At 43.0% G+C, this 20358-nt stretch overlaps 1 protein-coding gene across 1 annotated transcript in view; it reads right to left on the bottom strand.

Moving 5' to 3' along the window:
* LOC130126026 (mucin-5AC-like) overlaps positions 1-20358 on the bottom strand; it is a 50400-nt gene that overhangs the window by 9313 nt on the left and 20729 nt on the right. Inside the window, exons 8-9 of the mRNA XM_056295401.1 lie at positions 13720-13908; positions 9812-9974 (exon numbers count right to left, since the gene is read on the bottom strand). Of these exons, the coding sequence (XP_056151376.1) occupies positions 9812-9974; positions 13720-13908 (352 nt within the window). The remainder of the gene's footprint in view (positions 1-9811; positions 9975-13719; positions 13909-20358) is intronic.

Here is a 20358-nt window from a genome sequence, read left to right as displayed (position 1 = left end):
TTTAATAATCTGTAATTTAGTGAGGGGGTTACCAGGGTCTGTTATGTACAAAATTATGTCATCTGCCAGGAGATTAATTTTATTAGTTTGCTCTACTTTGAAACCCTTTATATTAGCATCCTGTCTAATTGCTTTAGCTAGGGGCTCAATAGCCAAGAAAAAGAGTCCTGGAGACAAAGGGCAACCCTGTTGACTCGATCTACTCAAGGGAAACGCTGTCGAGATCTGTCCATTAGTGGTCATTTTGGCCCGGGGTTCATGAAAAGAGTTTTTACCCAATTAATAAACAGCTGGCGAAACCCAAACTTGGCCAAGACTTTAAATAAATATGACCACTCCAGCCTATCCTTTTCAGCATCTAGAGCTACAGCCATACTAGGCTCAGTTTTAGATTTTGTTAGGTGGATAATATTAAAGAGCCTACATAAATTGTTAGCTGACGAGCATTTCAAAATAAAACAACTCTGGTCTGGATTTATTAATTGTGGCAAATATTGGCCAAGTCTGTTAGCTAGGGCCTTAGAGGTCAATTTATAGCCTGAATCCATCCATGCCATCCATTTGCCAAACCGCTTATCCTGCTCTCAGCGTTGTGGGGATGCTGGAGCCTATCCCAGTAGTCATTGGGTGGCAGGCAGGGAGACACCCCCCCCCACACACACACATTCACACCTAGGGACAATTTAGTACGGCCAATTCACCTGACCTACATGTCTTTGGGCTGTGGCAGGATACCGCAGCACCCAGAGGAAACCCACGGAGAACATGCAAACTCCACACAGAGGATGACCCGGGACTGTTTATAATATATCAAACATATATAATAATATATGATATATATTTCTATAACACAGGAACATATAGGAATATAGTCTGAATTTAATAATGAAATAGGCCGATATGAAGAGCACTTTTTTTTGGAATTTTTTTCTGTCCTTTTTTGCCCCAATTGTACTTGGCTAATTACCCCACTCTTCCGAGCCATCCCGGTCACTGCTCCATCTCCTCTACTGAGCCAGGGAGGACTGCAGACTACCACATGCCTCCTTCGATACATGTGGAGTCACCAGCTGCTTCTTTTCACCCGACAGTGAGGAGTTTCACCAGGGAGACGTAGTGCATGGGATGATCACACTATTCCCCCCAGTTCCCCCTCCCCCCATCAGGCGCCCCAACCAACCAGAGGAGGCGCTAGTGCAGCAACCAGGACACATACCCACATCTAGCTTCCCACCTGCAGAGACGGCCAATTGTGTATGCCCGACCAAGCCGGTGGGAACACGAGGATTTGAACTGTTGATCCCTGTATTGATAGGCAATGGAATAGACTGCCCCGCCACCCAGACACCCCAGAGCACTTTAATGGGTCTCTTTTTTTTGTGTGAATCACAGTGATTATGGCAGTAGAGAATGATTCAGGGAGAGTTTGAGTTTTAAATGCTAAGTTAATTACATCCATGATGAGAGGGATGAGTAGATCCTTAAATTCTCTGTAAAATTTGGGGGGGGGGGCATCTTCTCCTTATTAGTTTATAATGAGCCCAGGGCCTTTTCAATTTCTTTCTGTGTGAAGGGAAGATCAAGGTTCATTTCGACTTCTTGGCCAAGTTTTGGCAATTCAATGGGGACAGAAATTCACCAATTTTAGTCAGGTCTGGAGATTCTGATATATATATATAAAATTGCATAAATCTGTATAAATGTGTCATTAATTTCTATTGGATTAAATGAGACTGAACCTGTTTTGGTTTGAATTGCATTAACTGTCTTTGTGATTTCCTCTATTCTCAGTTGCCAGGACAAGATTTTGTGTGCCTTCTCACAATATTTTGGTTCAGTTCTTAAAATTGCTTTTTCAAGTCTATAAGTATGTAATGTATTGTATTTGAGCTTTTTGTTTACCAGTGATTAATATAATTCCTTTGACCCAGACTGTTGGACCTCCTTTTCCAATTTAAAAATTTCTGCTTCCAGTTCTTCTATTTCTGCCATGTATTTCTTTTAATACCTTTTGTATAGGAAATTATTTGTCCCCTTAAATAAGCTTTTAGCATGTCTCATAATATAAAACTATTGTGAGAAGAGGCACAGTTTGTCTCACAGAATAGCTCTATCTGGTCCCTAATAACCTTGCAGAAATCTGGTTTTTGAAGAAGAGTAGGGTTCAAACGCCATCAATATGAATGTTAGTTTTTATCGCATTAAGATAGACAGGGTCAAAGGTGAATGATTCGACAGGATTCTAGATTATTATTCAGACTCTAATGTTCTATAAATTAGCTGTGTTGATAACAGAAAAAGGTCAATCCTAGTATGAGAGTTATGGTGGCAGAAATACTAGGAGTAGTCCCTGGTTTAATGATGCATTTGTCTCCACACTTCCATCAAGTAGTTCTGGCCGCTTTAGTTTTGGATACTCTCAAGGTTAACTTATCCAGAATAGGATCCAAGCAAAAATTAAAGTCGCCCCCTAGTACTTTTTGTCATCCCCCTGATACCTTGAGAAAGATATCCTGAATAAAGGATTCATCATCATAGTTTGTAAATTTTAAACTGTCCAGGGTTCTGAGTAAATCTGAAAATTAACTAATACATATCAGCCTGATGGATCGATAATAAGTTTCTCCAATCATCACCAGAGTGTTTTTATTTATCAAAATAGCCAATCCCCTGGATTTGGAATTAAAGGATGATGATAATACATGTCCTACCCATTGGCTCCTCCATTTCTTATGCTCCTGTGTGGTAAGATGTTATCTACTCCTGTATTTTCACAATGTGTGTGTGGTGTGTGTCTGTGTGAGAGTCTATAAACGGCCAAACTAAAGCACTTGGGGCCTTGATTCTTTTTAGAGGTTATTGGGGATGATCGGGGGCACCTATAAAAAATAGCAGAAAATTAATTAAAAATTATGCATAATTATGCATAAATATGCAAAATATGCATTTTTCTAAAAATGGCTAAAAACCACTTTTCTCGGCATTTCGGATGATTCCGAGCATCTTTGATTTTTTCACCTATATAAAAAAAAATTCTGGGACTTAGAAATGTTTTGGCATTATGCAAAATATGCATTTTTGCAAAAATGCACTTATGATCCTCATTTTTTTTGTAGGTGGTAGGTATTGTTCCAGAGAGGACCAGAAAAATAGCAGAAAATTAAAATAACTGCATAATTATGCATAATTATGCAAAATATGCATTTTCTAAAAATGGCTAAAAACCACTTTTCTCAGCATTTCAGATGATTCTGAGCATTGGGGGGAGGGAGTTGGAGTGGGGGGGGGGTTGGGGCAGGGGGAAGGCGGTTAGCTGGCAGGATGAAGAGGAGGGAGATTTAGACGGGTGGATAACCAAACCGCTACATTGTAGCGGGGTTCTTCTAGTTTCTTGTATAAAATCAATATCAATTTGCAGTTTTTTTCAGGTGTCAACATTCTTTTCCTTTTAACCAGTCTGTTTAGCCCATTCACATTAAAGCTAACAAATTTCACTCCCCTATTCATCAATAGTAAGCATATACATCTATCAGAGTGTTATGACCTTTTGTGAAGTCCCTGTGCAAGTGAAAATGTGTCTCCTGCAGTAAAATAGCCACAAAATAAATAAATAAATAAAATACACTGACAATAGCAAAAAGACAAAAAAAGGAGAAGAAAAAAAATACGCAGACCCCGCCCTTCCCCCAAGGGCCTACTCCTGAACATTCGGCACCATCTACCCTACTAAAATGGGATGTGCACTTTGCACTTATCAAGCATGACATGTCTGGCTGATTCGTAAACATCTTGTCCAGCCCAGGGCTCTGTCTGAAAATTATCCAATTTTAAGTGAAACAGGAAATTATTACAAATACTGAAAACACCCGTTTCAAAAACTGTTACTGCGCAAATTAGTCAGCTTAAACTGAAACCAGTCTATAAAACGTAAATCAAGATTGCTGTCATCACTTGTTCTTTAATATAACAAGAGTGACAACTGTTTTAAGCATAAAGACATGGCAGCTCGTAAGAACTACGGCTGCCTGTGCGGTTTTCATCCACCTGTTTTCGTCCGTTATGTGTCTCCTGGGGAGTCATGCAGGAATGCCACAACGTCCTTAGGTGTTTTGAAGAATCTTCTCCTTCCATTGAGGAGCGTGATCCTCAGCATTGCAGGATGGAGTAGGGCAAACGGAATATCCTTAGATTGAAGTTCCCTCTTAACTTGGTCGTACTCCTTCCTGCGTTTCATTAAGCTGGCACTCAGGTCGGGAAAAAAACAAAACACAGGCTTATCATCGTACATGATGGGACCCTTATTAGTGAATAAGGCTCTGGACTTCAAGCAACTTTGTTTCTGTGCCTCTCCACTCTTCCTCCAGACTCTGGGACCTTGATTTCCAAATGAAATGCAACATTTACTTTCATCTGAAAAGAGGACTTTGGACCACTGACTAACGGTCCAGTTGTTTTTCTCCTTAGCCCAGGTAAAATGCTTCTGATGTTGTCTCTGGTTCAGGAGGGACTTGACACTAGGAATGCGACACTTATAGCCCAGTTCCTGGGCACGTTTGTGTGTGGTGGCTCTTGTTGCACTGACTCCAGCCTCAGTCCACTCCTTGTGAAGCTCCCCCAAGTTCTTGAATCGGCCTTGCTTGACAATCCTCTCAAGGCTGCGGTCATCCCTGTTGCTTGTGCACCTTTTCCTACCACACGTTTCCCTTCCAGTCAACTTTCCAATGGATATGCTTTGATACAGCACTATGCAAACAGCCAGCCCTTTCAGCAATGACCTTCTGTGGCATATGGAGTATTGTCAAGAGGAAGATGAGAGACACCAGACCCAACAATGTAGACGAGCTGAAGGCCGCTATCAAAGCAATCTGGGCTTCCATAACACCTCAGCAGTGCCACAGGCTGATTGCCTCCATGTCACGCTGCATTGATGCAGTAATTTGTGCAAAAGGAGCCCCAGCCAAGTATTGAGTGCATAAATGAACACACTTTTGGAGATTGGAGATGGCCGCTTCTCCCACCGTCTTGTCTTTCCCCTCTCTGTTCCCGTTTGTTCGGCGAGCCGTGCTAGCCGCCCTAACTAGCTAACTGGCTAACCACCACTTCGCTAACGTTAGCTTTACGTGAGCTCTGACGTCCTGGCTCTCCACGCTAGTTTGCGGATCTGGCTCCGTCCTCCAACCCCCGCTGGATTATTTATTTCAGTTTCCCTCGGCAGTGGACACTATCCCTCTTTGGACCATCATCAACTGGGACTAGCATAATCTGGACATCACCATCCCTTTTTTCTTTTTTTCGCCCATCGTGCTAACTGCAACTGGCTAACCACCACTCGGCTAACGTTACCGTTACATGAGCTCTGACCTCCTGGTTCTGCATGCTAGTTTGCGGATCTGGCTACGTCCCTCAACCCCGCTGGATTATTTTCTTTATTTTCCCTCAGCAGTGGACACTATCCCTCTTTGGGCCATCATCAACTGGGACTAGCGTAATCTGGACATCACCATCCCTGGCTGCACTCCCCTTCATATCGTGAGTAGCTAGCCTCATCCCATCCATGTTCTGCGCTATCCCGCTTACGTTTCCAACATTATTAACCCACCCGTCTCATGGAACCAACACTATGCCCTCTTCTGTTTTTACTTACATTACCCCCCTTATTATGACTACATAGAATACTCTGGTTTCCCTTTTTATTTTCTCCCGTTTAGTTTCCCTCCTCCTCCCTTACACTATTCTCCTGATGAACTCCTGTCCCTCAACAAAAACTACCGGCTCTCCTCTGTTGCACGCACTTCCGCTCTCTCTGCTGGCATCCTCCGCTGCCGCCGTTATCTTCATCGCGGCCCCAGACACTCCTGTCATCTACATTCTTCCACTAACCCCGATACGATATCCCACATCCAAACCGTATGCTCCCACCACCCCCCCTCCACTGCACCCCCCCGCACTACTAACCTGGACAACCTCAGACCTCTCCAGCATGCCCCCACTACATTGCCTTCTCATTCCATCAACGTTGCCCTCCTTAACACCGGATCACTAAATAACAAAGCCCTTACCCTACATGAAACAATCACTGATAATTCATTTGGCTTTCTCCTGCTCACTGAAACCTGGCGACTTTTTCTCCCTCAATGAAGCATCCCCCCCTGGTTTTGGCTACATCTGCAGACCCCGTCCATCCCGTCGTGGAGGTGGTCTTGCTGCCTTATTCAATCAGAACTTCAGGACCACTGAGCTCTCACTCCCCACCATCTCATCATTTGAATTCCTCACTTTTAAAACCTGCTCAATGGCTGTCATTCTCATCTACCGGCCACCCACACCAAATCCATCTTTCTTGTCATCTGACCTCTCTGAACTCCTCACAATAGCCTCATCTCTCTCCTCACACTTACTACTGCTTGGTGATTTTAACATTCACATTGATTTACCCACCTGTAAGTTTGCATCAGAATTCATCACTCTATTGGACAATTTCAACCTCACCCAGCATGTCACTTTCCCCACCCATGTCAAAGGCCATATCCTTGACCTGGTCTGCTCTGTCAATCTACCGATACACAACATCCACCCATCCCCATTTCCTCTGTCAGACCATAATCTCATCCAGTTCACTATTCCATCCCCAACTCCTCGGCCACACCTCCTCAGAGAAATAACATTCCGCAATACTAAATCTATTGACCCCCTCCAACTCTCCGATCTGCTCTCCTCTGCTCTCCCCCTGGAACCAGCCTCTACCTTACCTGATGATCTCACCAATCACCTCAACGCCACCCTGTCTGCCTCCTTAAACACACTGGCCCCTCTCAAAACAAAAACAGTCTCCTTCAACACCTCTGCACCCTGGTTCACACCTGAGCTCCGCACAATGAAACAGACTGCCCGCCAAATGGAACGACTTGCCAAGAAAACATCTCTCACTGTACATCAAGAAGCCCACAACCTCCACCTCTCTGCCTTCAAAGATGCCCTCACCGCCGCCAAGTCTGCCTATTTTTCCACCATCATTAATGATTCCAACCACAACCCCCGCACCCTCTTCGCCACTGTAAACAACCTCATCAAGCCCCGTGTCGATGCCCTCTCCAACTCTACTGCTGAACAATGCAACTAATTTCTCCAATTTTTTGCAGACAAAATCGCCACTATCAACAAATCACTGCCCCCTGCGTCTGACTCAGCAGCACCTACTGCGGCCCCTCTTCTCCCCATTCCTCTTGACCTCCATACCCCTCCTCCTGATCGCCGCCTCTCCCGGTTTGTTCCAGTTGCCCCTACCACAATCTCTGAACTCATCAGCTCATCAAAATCCACAACATGCTCCCTTGATCTCCTCCCCACACCCCTACTGAAGAAATGCCTCCCTGCCCTATGCCCCTACCTCACCAAACTTTTCAATTCCTCACTGTCCCATGGAATTGTCCCCTCTTCCTACAAAACTGCAGCTGTCACCCCAATTCTCAAGAAACCTGGTCTAAATCCATCCTGCCTCAACCACTACCGGCCAATTTCCAATCTCCCCCTCCTCTCTAAAACCCTGGAACGCATTGTCGCCACACAACTCCAAACCTACCTACACTCCAACAACCTACTTGAACCCATCCAGTCTGGTTTTTGCCCACTCCACAGCACTGAAACTGCACTCCTTAAAGTACTTAATGACATCCTCATCTCTGCTGATACTGGAGCCCTTAACATCCTCATCCTCCTTGACCTGAGTTCAGCCTTCGATACTGTGAGTCACAACATCCTTCTCACCAGATTGAAAGATGTCGGTATTGAAGGCACCATACTCAGCTGGCTCCAGTCTTACCTCTCCAACAGGTCACACTTCATCTCACTTCACAGCCACTCCTCTGTTCCATCCACAGTCACACAAGGTGTTCCCCAAGGTTCTGTACTCGGCCCACTCCTTTTCATCATCTACAACCTCCCTCTTGGTCAGATTCTCCGCCATTTCAACTTGGACTTCCACTGTTATGCTGATGACACCCAGATATACCTCAGCACCAAATCCCCTCACAATCCACCCCTCTCTCACATCGACTCCTGTCTGTCTGCAGTTAAAGTCTGGATGCAGCAAAACCTCCTCAAACTCAACAGTGACAAAACTGAACTCCTCTTCATTGGCTCCAAGTCCACTCTCAGCAAAATCAACAACCTTGCACTCACCATCGATGGCACTACTGTCTCCCCTTCCCCCCAGGCATGCAACCTTGGTGTGATCCTTTATCCCACCCTCTCCCTGGAGCCACATATCCGCCAAATGGTCAAATCCTCCTTCTATCACCTTCGCAAAAATAAGATCCTCTCTCACACGCCTTGCTGCTGAGATACTGATCCATGCCTTCATCTCCTCCCGTCTTGATTACTGCAACTCACTCCTCTATGGCATCAGTGCTAGCTCTATCAAGAGACTCCAATTGGTCCAGAATGCATCCGCCTGACTTTTAACTTTCACCAAATCCTGGCACCACATCACCCCAGTCCTAAAAGACCTCCACTGGCTACCCATCTCCCACTGGATAAATTACAAACTCCTGGTTCTTACCTATAAAGCCCTTCACAAATTGGCTCCCCCATACCTCACCGATCTCCTCTGCCCCTATCAACCCTCTCGGTCCCTCAGATCCACCTCAGCCTCCCTTCTCTCTACCCCCAGGTCCAACCTCCATGGCTTTGGTGACCGAGCCTTCTCCAGAGCAGCTCCCAGGCTCTGGAACTCACTTCCCCAAATCATTAGAGACTCAGAATCCCTCTCTCTTCAGATCCCGTCTGAAGACACACTTTTTCTCCATTGCCTTCTCGTGCCCCCCAAACCGCTCATACACCCCTGGACTGGGGCAGGCTGGGGACTGAGCGCTTGACCTGCATCTGTGATTTATGATGTTTGTTTTTCTTTCACTTTATATCTGTCCAAGTCGGAGAGTACTGCTGGCGTCGTCTGTGGCTGCTGCTTCTCCCTCTCGTAGCTCCCCTTCCCATCCACCCCTGTATGTCTGTGTTATGTTCATCTGTCGTCTTGTTTCACTCCATTTATTGTAAAGCGACTTTGAGTACTTGAAAAGCGCTATATAAGATGGATTTATTATTATTACTTTTCAGAAGGTTGACATTTCTGTATTATAATTTTTTTTATTGGTCTTATATGTAATATTCTATTCTCAGATACTGGATTTTTGATTTTCATGAGCTGTAAGCCGTAATCATAAAGAGTAAAACAAAAAAGGCTTGACATATTTCACTTTATTTGTAATGAATCTAGAATATATGAAAGTTTCTCTTTTTGAATTAAATTACGGAAAATAATGAACTTTTCCACAATATTCTAGTTTTTTGAGATGCATTTATATGGTGTCCAGGTGTGGTTTACGGTGCCCAACCCCATGGAACTTTTAAGCAGTCATGGTATAGGCCCAAATACTACTGAATAGCCGATCTACCCAGTGATTTCTTTTCCCTAATGAACAAACAACAGTGTCACATCACATTTCCTGTGTGTTTGGAAAACTTCACATGACCTATAACTCCACATTCTTACATGATTCCTCAAGTAATTTTCATAGCATCACATGTGAGATGTGTTACAAAAGCACACTGTAAACACATGTTGTCTGATTTCAAATTAGAAATTCATAGGGTTTTGATTTTTTCCATTTAAGGGGGGAAAACTGCTCTGCTGGCTGCAGTTGTATACTGTCTGTAAAGCTCTTTCCCCAAACTAGCATAATCAGTCAATGCAGTCATTTAGCAGTCATTCATGAATCTCAAGTGTAAAACTGTCTTGCACATTTGTTCACATTACCATTAAGAAGTCTTTCATATATCCTCTTTATGGTGAGGAGACCATGTCTTTCCTCTTCATTGAGCATGGGCCGAGGACAGAGGGACTCAGCCACAAATCTTTGTCCTACTCTCTTGCCCAGCAAGAGGATAGGGTATCTATCCAAAAGGTCCCACTTACGGAGCTGGAACAAAATATCAAATCATAACATTAATCAATGGCTATAAATTAGGTGCAAATAAAGCTAGAATGCAGTTTGTTTGGCTGATTGAGGGCTTAACATGTACAATTTTGCATTACTTTGATCCCTATTCAGATGGGATTAGCTTTACAAGGAGGGTCAGGGTAGTGTATTCATACATAGCAAATCTGTCAGTGTTTCCTCCACATTCATTTAGGGTTGGTGGGCCACCATAGCGAGAACATCGCCACCACAGCTAGATGAGAAATGAACAAAACATCATAATCTATCAATCATAATCAAATCTAATCAATCACAGGTCAGTGCTTAAAAGTAGTGCTTTAGTCATAATCAAATATCCAAATATGAACCGTGCTGCAACCTGCAGTAGAACCAAAACAGAGACCAACAGGGATGAACGTGGAACAGACTCAGAAAATTACAAGTGATGATAACGAGACACTGCATTTTGCGGAACCTGTGATATACTTATTTATCACGATATCCTGCATTACATGTTATAACTAAAAGGCATCAAAAAACACTAGGTAAGATTTGACCCAAAAGACTTAAGCTTTACAGGAGAATGTCTCTATGCATGCTTAATAATCCAGGTAACGAAATCACTGAAAGGCGAATCAGTTCATTTGGACACATGAGTGATGTGTGATGTCTGGTAGCTACCAGACAGAATGGAATGACTGAATGACTTACTCATGTCTGTCCAGGCGTGCGAGAAAAAAAAGACGATCTTAAATGACAAAATCGAAGACAAATATCCATTTTCTCATGTTCTATTTTTAACTTGAGAACAAATTTAAAACAACGAAAACAGCCCATTATTGGCTTTCTGATTTTGGATTCTCAATCGGATATGAAATAATCGAATGATACACGGGATACTTTCACAGCACTTGTGCGCAGAATAGGCCAGCTCTGCTGGTGTGAGCAATATTGTAACCTGCGAAGAGAAAACCATGGTAACAGAGCATTATTTCCGCCCACTGCGGGATTCGATCCGGCATGTACTGCACCACAAGGCAATGTCACTAACCACTCGACTAAAATTGGTGTCGTCCTAACAATTGGACAGTGAGTGTTTTGTAGATTACAATAGTTACCCTCTATCACGCTTCATTATTCCCATGCTCTGAAACAATTTATTCTTTTGACCCCCACTTGTAGTGGGCTCTTTATCTGGGTTAGTCCGACTTTGATCAGGAGCATCTTTTCTCTTCAAATATTTCTCAATTTTTAGCACTTTGTCACTTGTGGCTAACAGTCTACCTGTATCTTTAATTCTATTGTCTGGAATAAAAAATAATTACCAATCGCGCTACCTACCACCCCCACAGGCGAGTACTTCCTTAGATGTTGACTGCGTAGGCCTACCACCATAGCTCAACCATTGACGCTCAACGAGAGCTGTATGAAATTAATTATTTAGTGCAGCTTAAGATAAATTCTTCTGGACCCATTAAGTGGAATTAGATAATTTCCCACAGCACACCTGACAATTTCTTGTGGCACACAGCACAGTGGTTGAAAAGGGCGGGGTTACACCATGCTTCGGGCATGCGCAGAATCCGAAGGAGCGTGTCACTTATCTTTGCGTGCACAACTACTGTCATTGCGCTCCTGCTCGCAAAACTTTTGCCTGCTCATTCATAAACGCTTGTTAAATATGTCTGTTTTATCTATGTGTATTCAATCTTTGCCTACACTAACATTTTACCAAAAAATAACTACAGGATCTAAGTTAAAAAAACAAAAAACAAAACAGTGTTCGTGTTCTATCAAATTTATGACAATGACGGAAGAAACAAGCGAGTCAAGTCAATTCCACAGTGCCAAATCTACGGTGGCGCAGTGGTTGGCGCGGTCACCTCACAGCAAGAAGTTCTTGAGTTCAAGCCCCGGGGTAGTCTAACCTTGGGGGGTCGTCCTGAGTTCGTCCTCTGTGTGGAGTTTGCATGTTCTCCCCATGTCTGTGTGGGTTTCCTCCGGGGGCTCTGGTTTCCTCACACAGTCCAGACATGTAGGTCAGGTGAATCGGCCATATTAAATTGTGTGTGTGTGTGTGTGTGTGTGTGTGTGTGTGTGTGTGTGTGTGTGTGTGTGTGTGTGTGTGTGTGTGAGTGTGTGTGTGACAGCAGGATAAGTGGTTTTGATAATGGGTGGATGGATAGTGCCAAATCACGACATAAGTTAGTTCAGGGCACTTTCATATAGAACTGGTTTATGTGGTTTGTCCAAGTGGAGTTGCCGTACAGCAGGAGAGAACGTCGTTGTGCGCTTGAGGATAACAGTCGCATGCTCGAAGCATGGTTTTCTCATCAGGCTACAATATTGCTCGCGCAAGCAGCAATATTCCGCACGCGAGTGCTGTGAAAGCACTCGCAAAATAATATGCATGCATGGCTGTTTGAGATGGATCTCATTTGCGCTTGCAGATTTTGCCAGCGATACGCCGTTATACCAATCTCAATATCTGCTTACTGAGCATGAGGTCGACATTTAGACATGTGAAAGGCTTTAGATGGTAAATACGCCTAAATCTTTTCAGGTAATTTAGTTGTAGTTGCAGGTTCAAGTTAAGGCAAGTATAAAACTCAAGACTTGCCAGTGGGTATACGAACAACTCTTGATCAAGGTATCTTATTCAGCTCACTTTGGTGACGCTAGCTAGTGAAGAGCCGAGCTAGCTGGCAGCGATAGAGGAGCACAGCATTCTATTTTGGTCGTTATGGAGGTATAGCTCAAAATATACACACTGCAAAACCATAGTGAATCAAGCCCTGACTTGTACTTTATGCAACACCTACATTTCCTGAAATCAGGCTGGTTTTGCACAATGCCTCTTTTGTACAATTAGTTTCAGATTTCCATTTTACTTTTGGTGTTGCTACAAGCATAAGCCATAGATACGTCAGAAATCAAATCAAAGCCATTTGATTTTCAACCTTTTTCTACATATGCAAGGATGTTAGATTATCTTAATTATTTTTATCCAATAACCCCAAATACTGGTCAAGTATGTACAGTTCTGTAAAAAAAAAAGAAAAAAGGATCAGATAAATACTCTGTATTGGAAAAATTAAAGTTTCCTACTCAGAATCAATATCGGCAGTGAAAATGTGGTTATGGTGCATCTCTAATTAAATCTGAAATGCAAATACCTTGCAAGAAACTAGTTGCATTCAAGTTGTACCATACGTGCCAGCCTTGACACCAGAAAACTAGAGCCCTGGCAATTCAGGATGTGAAGGACTATATATACTTAGCACAAAAAGTAAGGAAATTTGAGTTTGGTAGATTATTTCTTTGTTGTAACAATGCTTCTTGGCAATAAATCTTATACCATTGGAAAGCCTGTTTATTTCCCTTTTAAATGGGGCCACATTTGTAAGGAACATGCATTTGTGGGATGAGCAGCAGAGCTGAGTATGTGGGTTGCGCCCATGGAAAATTTGCCAAATCTTCTCTGCCAATGCCAAACAGCTTATTTTGCTGTTGCTATTTACTCTTGTTTTGAGCTTCTGGTACCCCAGGTGCTGACAATCAGGTGCCTGATATAAGATTTATTGCCAAGAAGCATTGTTACAACAAAGAAATAATCTACCAAACACAAATTTCCTTACTTTTGGTGCTAAGTTTAGATATGTAGGTGAGTGTTAATGATCAGTAAGAACTTATTTTCTGAGAAGGCATCAACTCATTTGTATCTAAAACCAACAGCATAACTTACCACTAAATGAGTCGCATCATACACTTTGTTTATGCTTTTGTTTATTTGGTTCTCCTTCCACTCCAAAAGCTTTTCCTTCGCCTTCTCCAACTTGGCATTGTAAGGCTGCCTGGCTCTGCAATGTCGGCACATCTTACTGGCTACCCCAAAGGTTAATTTGCAGAATTGGCAACTCTTTTGAGAGGGCAACTTGAAAGAGGAAAACAATAATGATTAGTGCAGTTGATACTTTTTTATCAGTAGTAGTTTTTATTTGAAATTACATATTTGAGTGTTTCTTCTGGGTGAGAATTACTATTGAGGATTGGGGGAAAAAAACATTAATAAAGTCAGATATCAAATGCCACTGCCTCACAATGTGTGTGTGCAATGCTCCCTTTATAAACAATTTTAATTCCTGTATTGCTTATTTCTAAATAACTGTCCTCCATAGTGGTCTTATTGTGTAGGTGGAAATCCATAGCTGAAACTGAGGGATGGATATTTGAAAAGGTCAAAGGGGTCAAAGGTAAGGCACATAAAACAATATTTCTTTCCATGATAACACCATAGAATTTATATTAAGAGTAACATAAGGAAGCGAGGTTGTGTTTTAACAAATTAGTCCATTCAACATCCCCCAGACAGACACCACACTCATCCTTCCATTTCTTCCTCCAACTTTACATCTTTCTCGCCATCTCTGTTATCCTCAACATTACCTAAGATGGCCGCGCCACTGTTTGGCTGTTTGTTATCCCTCTTGGTCCCCCCCCACCCCCTCCGTTTTTCTCCCCAGTTGTATCTGGCCAATTACAGCACTCTTCCGAGCTGTTCCGGAATACAGCATTATACAGCATTTGTTTATCAGGGTAAAACATTTTCAGTTATCGTTTGAATCCCCAACTTATATATATATATATATACAGTGCATTCGGAAAGTATTCACACCCCTTCACTTTCCCCACATTTTGTTATGTTACAGCCTTATTCCAAAAGGGATTAAATTCCTTTTTTTTCTCATCAATCTACATACAATACCCCATAATGACAAAGTGAAAAAGGTTTTGTAGAAATTTTTGCAAATTTGTTAAAAATAAAAAACGGAAATATTGCATGTACATAAGTATTCACCCCCTTTACTCAGTACTTGGTTGAGGCACCCTTGGCAGCGATTACAGCCTCAAGTCTTCTTGGGTATGACGCTACAAGCTTGACACCTATATTTGGGGTATTTCTCCCATTCTTCTCTTCAGATCCTCTCGAGCTCTGTGAGGTTAGATGGGGAGCGTCACTGCACAACTATTTTCAGGTCTTTCCAGAGATGTTCAATGGGGTTCAAGTCTGGGCTCTGGCTGGGCCACTCAAGGACATTCACAGACTTGTCCCGAAGCCACTCCTTCATTGTCTTGGCTGTGTGCTTAGGGTCGTTGTCGTGTTGAAAGGTAAACCTTCGCCCCAGTCTGAGGTCCTGAGCGCTCTGGAGCAGGTTTTCGTCAATGATCTCTCTGTACTTTGCTCCATTCATCTTTCCCTCGATCCTGACTAGTCTCCCAGTTCCTGCTGCTGAAAAACATCCCCACAGCATGATGCTGCCACCACCATGCTTCACTGTAGGGATGGTATTAGCAAGGTGATGAGCGGTGCCTGGTTTCTTCCAGATGTGACGTTTGGCATTCAGGCCAACAAGTTCAACCTTGGTTTCACCAGACCAGAGAATCTTGTTTCTCATGGTCTGAGAGTCCTTTAGGTGATTTCTGGCAAACTCCAAGCGGGCTGTCATGTGCCTTTTACTGAGCAGAGGCTTCTGTCTGGCCACTCTACCATAAAGGACTGATTGGTGGAGTGCTGCAGAGATGGTTGTCCTTCTGGAAGGTTCTCCCATCTCCACAGAGGAACGCTGGAGCTCTGTCAGAGTGACCATCGGGTTCTTGGTCACCTCCTTGACCAAGGCCCTTCTCCCCCGATTGCTCAGTTTGGCTGGGCGGCCAGCTCTAGGAAGAGTCCTGGTGGATCCAAACTTCTTCCATTTACGAATGATGGAGACCACTGTGCTCTTTGGGACCTTCAAAGCTGTAGAAATTGTCTTGTACCCTTCCCCAGATCTGTGCCTTGATACAATCCTGTCTCGGAGGTCGACAGACAATTCCTTTGACTTCATGGCTTGGTTTCTGTTCTGACATGCACTGTCAACAGTGGGACCTTATATAGACAGGTGTGTGCCTTTCCAAATCATGTCCAATCAATTAAATTTACTATGGGTGGACTCCAGTCAAGATGTAGAAACATCTCAAGGATGATCAGTAGAAACAGGATGAACCTGAGCTCAATTTTGAGTGTCATAGCAAAGGGTGTGAATACTTATGTACATGCAATATTGCAGTTTTTTATTTTTAATAAATTTGCAAAAATTTCTACAAAAACTTTTTCAATTTGTCATTATGGGGTATTGTGTGTAGATTGATGAGAAAAAAAGGAATTTAATCCATTTTGGAATAAGGCTGTAACATAACAAAATGTGGGGAAAGTGAAAGGGTGTGAATACTTTCCGGACGCACTGTATATACAGTGGCTTGCAAAAGTATTCATACCCCTTGAACTTTTCCACATTTTGTCATATTTCGACCACAAACATGTGTAAATATATTTTGTTGGAATTTTATGTGAAAGACCAACACAAAGTGGCACACAATTGTGAAGTACAAAGAAAATTATACATGATTTAAAAAAAAAATTACAAATAAAAAACTGAAAAGTGCGGTGTGCAAAAGTATTCAGCCCCCCTGAGTCAATACTTTGTGGAACCGCCTTTTGCTGCAATTACAGCTGCAAGTCTTTTGGGGTATGTCTCTACCAGCTTTGCACATCTAGAGACTGAAATTTTTGCCCATTCTTCTTTGCAAAACAGCTCAAGCTCAGTCAGATTAGATGGAGAGCGTTTGTGAACGGCAGGTTTCAGATCTTGCCACAGATTCTCAATTGGATTTAGGTCTGGACTTTGACTGGGCCATTCTAACACATGAATCTGTTTTGTTTTAAACCATTCCATTGTAGCCCTGGCTTTATGTTTAGGGTCGTTGTCCTGCTGGAAGGTGAACCTCCGCCCCAGTCTCAAGTCTTTTGCAGACTCCAACAGGTTTTCTTCCAAGATTGCCCTGTATTTGGCTCCATCCATCTTCCCATCAACTCTGACCATCTTCCCTGTCCCTGCTGAAGAGAAGCACCCCCAGAGCATGATGCTGCCACCACCATGTTTGACAGTGGGGATGGTGTGTTCAGAGTGATGTGCAGTGTTAGTTTTCCGCCACACATAGCGTTTTGCATTTAGGCCAAAAAGTTCAATTTTGGTCTCATCTGACCAGATCACCTTCTTCCACATGTTTGCTGTGTCCCTCACATGGCTTCTGGCAAACTGCAAATGGGACTTCTTATGGTTTTCTTTTAACAATGGCTTTCTTCTTGCCACTCTTCCATAAAGGCCAGATCTGTGCAATGCACGACCAATAGTTGTCCTGTGGACAGATTCCCCCACCTCAGCTGTGGAGCTCTGCAGTTCGTCGAGAGTCACCATGGGCCTCTTGGCTGCATCTCTGATCAGTGCTGTCCTTGTTCGGCCTGTAAGTTTAGGTGGACGGCCGTGTCTTGGTAGGTTTGCAGTTGTGCCATATTCTTTCCATTTCCGGATGATGGATTGAACAGTGCTCCGTGAGATGTTCAAAGCTTGGGAAATCTTTTTATAGCCTAACCCTGCTTTAAACTTCTCCACAACTTTATCCCTGACCTGTCTGGTGTGTTCCTTGGACTTCATGATGCTGTTTGCTCCCCAATATTCTCTTAACAAACCTCTGAGGCCGTCACAGAACAGATGTATTTGTACTGAGATTAGATTACACACAGGTTGACTCTATTTAGTCAGTAGGTCAACATTCGATCATTCAGCAATCATCAGGCAACGTCTGAAGGCAATTGGTTGCACTCAGAGAAAAGAGGGCTGAATACTTTTGCACACCGCACTTTTCAGTTTTTTATTTGTAAAAAAAATTTAAAATCATGTATAATTTTCCTTGTACTTCACAATTGTGTGCCACTTTGTGTTGGTCTTTCACATAAAATTCCAATAAAATATATTTATGTTTGTGGTCGTAACGTGACAAAATGTGGAAAAGTTCAAGGGGTATGAATACTTTTGCAAGCCACTGTATATACACACACACAGATTTATTTATTTTTATATCCCCCTTTTCTCCCAAATGTACTAGCCATTCCGGTCACTGCTCCACCCCTTCTGCTGATCCGGGGAGGGCCGCCGACTACCACATGCATCCTCTGATACATGTGGCGTCACCAGCCACTTCTTTTCACCTGACAGTGAGGAGTTTCGCCAGGGGGACTTAGCGCGTGGGAGGATCATGCTATTCCCCCCAGTTCCCCCTCTCCCCTGAACAGGCTCCCTGACCGATCAGAGGGGGCGCTAGTGCAGCAATCAGGACACATACCCAAATCCGGCTTCCCACCTGCAGACACGGCCAATTGTGTCTGTAGGAATGCCCAACTAAGCAAGAGGTAGCATGGGGATTTGAAATGACGATCCCCTAATGGTAGGCAATAGAATAGATTGCTATGCTACCCGGACGCCCCCAGAAGTTGATATTTTAAGCTTGAAATGGATATGACTTGATCAGAAGTTGCTATATTTATTGTTTATTATACAACTCTTTACAGAACAATCTCAGAATTGAGCTTCAGATCTTTCTTTTTTTATCACAAGAGTAAGAACTATTTACAGAATGATTTTTTTTTATAAAATTGAATGGTTTTTTATTTTTTTAAGGGATAAGGGTCAGAGATAACAATAGGATGGTATTTAATGTTTAACACATTGGAAATTAGTTTGGCATCAATGAAATCATAATCAATCTGAGAGAAAGACTGAAGCATTTGTGGAAAAAAAGGAATATTCCTTGATATGGGGGTTATAGACTCTCCAAGGATCAATGCAACTATTTTTAGGCATGAAATCAGAAACTGATCTCGACATTAACGATGGGGTCAGGGTTCGGGGATTACAGCGGTCTAGAGTGGGATCAATTACGCAACTCATGTCCCCTCCAAATATAAGGAGGTTTTTATTTAACAAAGGGAGACATTTAAACGGCTTATTCATAAAGTGTGGGTCATCAAAAATTGGGGGCATAAACATTAACTAGTAAAATGGGAACATGAGACAGTGTACCTGAGACAATTAAATATCTGTCATTTTTATCAGATATAACTTTGGAGGCTGAAAATTGATTTAACTTGGTAATTAAAATAGCAATCCCTATGGCTTTAGGGTTGAAATTTGAGAGAAACACCTCAGACACCCATGGGCATTTTAATCTGACCTGGTCACTGGTATTCATATGGGTCTCCTGCAGAAACACTAGGTCAGCTCTAAGTCGTTTCAAATGAGAAAATACTCTCATTCTCTTCATAGGGCTCCCCATACCTTTAATATTCCAGCTCACAAACCTCACAGGAGAGCTAATATGTGGATTCCTGAATTACTAGTATTAGTTGCTATTTATTAAATACTTAGCAAGAGAGTGAGAATGAAGCTCACCCCCATCCCTCGGAAAAGGAGAAAAGAAGAAAAAAAGATGGAAGAAAAAAGGAAAGAAAGAAAAAACAAACACAAACCACTATCGAAACAGAACAGCCCAAATACCAAACAGCCCCTCCCCATCCCCCCAAAGCGCTTACATCAAACTTATCCTCAAACCATTGAGAACCTAGTGCTAAGTCCAAAACAGACATGCTTATGACTTTTGACCTAATAGCGGCAGTTAGACGTTGTTTTGGGTTCCTGCAAACTTAATGATAAACAACAAGGTACAAATAACCAAATTCACTTCAGCGTCATATAACTTGGTGTGTGTAGTAAAGAATTAGTAATTGTCTATACTAATTGAGAGGTACATCATGAACATTATGACTTTTCTCAGTGCTCTTACTTACCCAGTGTTTTAATGAATGTGCTGGCGTCTTCTGGTGATTTAAACTCCTTCTCAGCACCATTATGCGTAACATGGAGGCACACCGGGTATAGCAAACCAAATTGTATCCCTGGTATCTCACAGAGGTGGCGCCGGATGGCATTGAAGGCAGCTCGGGTGTGGGCTGTCTTCGCAGTGTAGTCAGAAAAGACAGAGATGACTATGTCCTGAATCTTGATCAATTGTTGGGCTCTGGCTCCCCGCAGAATATCAACACAGTCCATATGATAATGTAGTCGGGTGGTTACTGGGCGAGGGCGCTCACCAGATTTTGGCTTCGGTTGGAGAGTGCGATGAACGCAGTCCAAGAGTGGCTCTAGCCGCTGCAGTGGAGGAGTTGGTTGAGTCCTCGGGAATACCCACTATCCTTATATTCTTACGCCGTGATCTCACCTCAAGATCTACTACTGGTACTACTACTTTTGGCTGTTCCCGTTAGGGGTTGCCACAGCGGATCATCAATTTCCATCTCTTCCCGTCCTCTGCATCTTCCTCTGTCACACCAGCCATGTGCATGTCCTCTCTCACCACATACATAAACCTCCTCTTTGGCCCTCCTCTTTTCCCATTCCCTGGCAGCTCTATATTCAGCATCCTTCTCCCAATATACCCAGCATCTCTCCTT

Source organism: Lampris incognitus, chromosome 16, assembly GCF_029633865.1.
Source record: "Lampris incognitus isolate fLamInc1 chromosome 16, fLamInc1.hap2, whole genome shotgun sequence".
Classification (NCBI taxonomy): Eukaryota; Metazoa; Chordata; class Actinopteri; order Lampriformes; family Lampridae; genus Lampris; species Lampris incognitus.
Note: the sequence above shows the minus strand (reverse complement) of the source record. Positions and strands in the feature narration are given on the sequence as shown.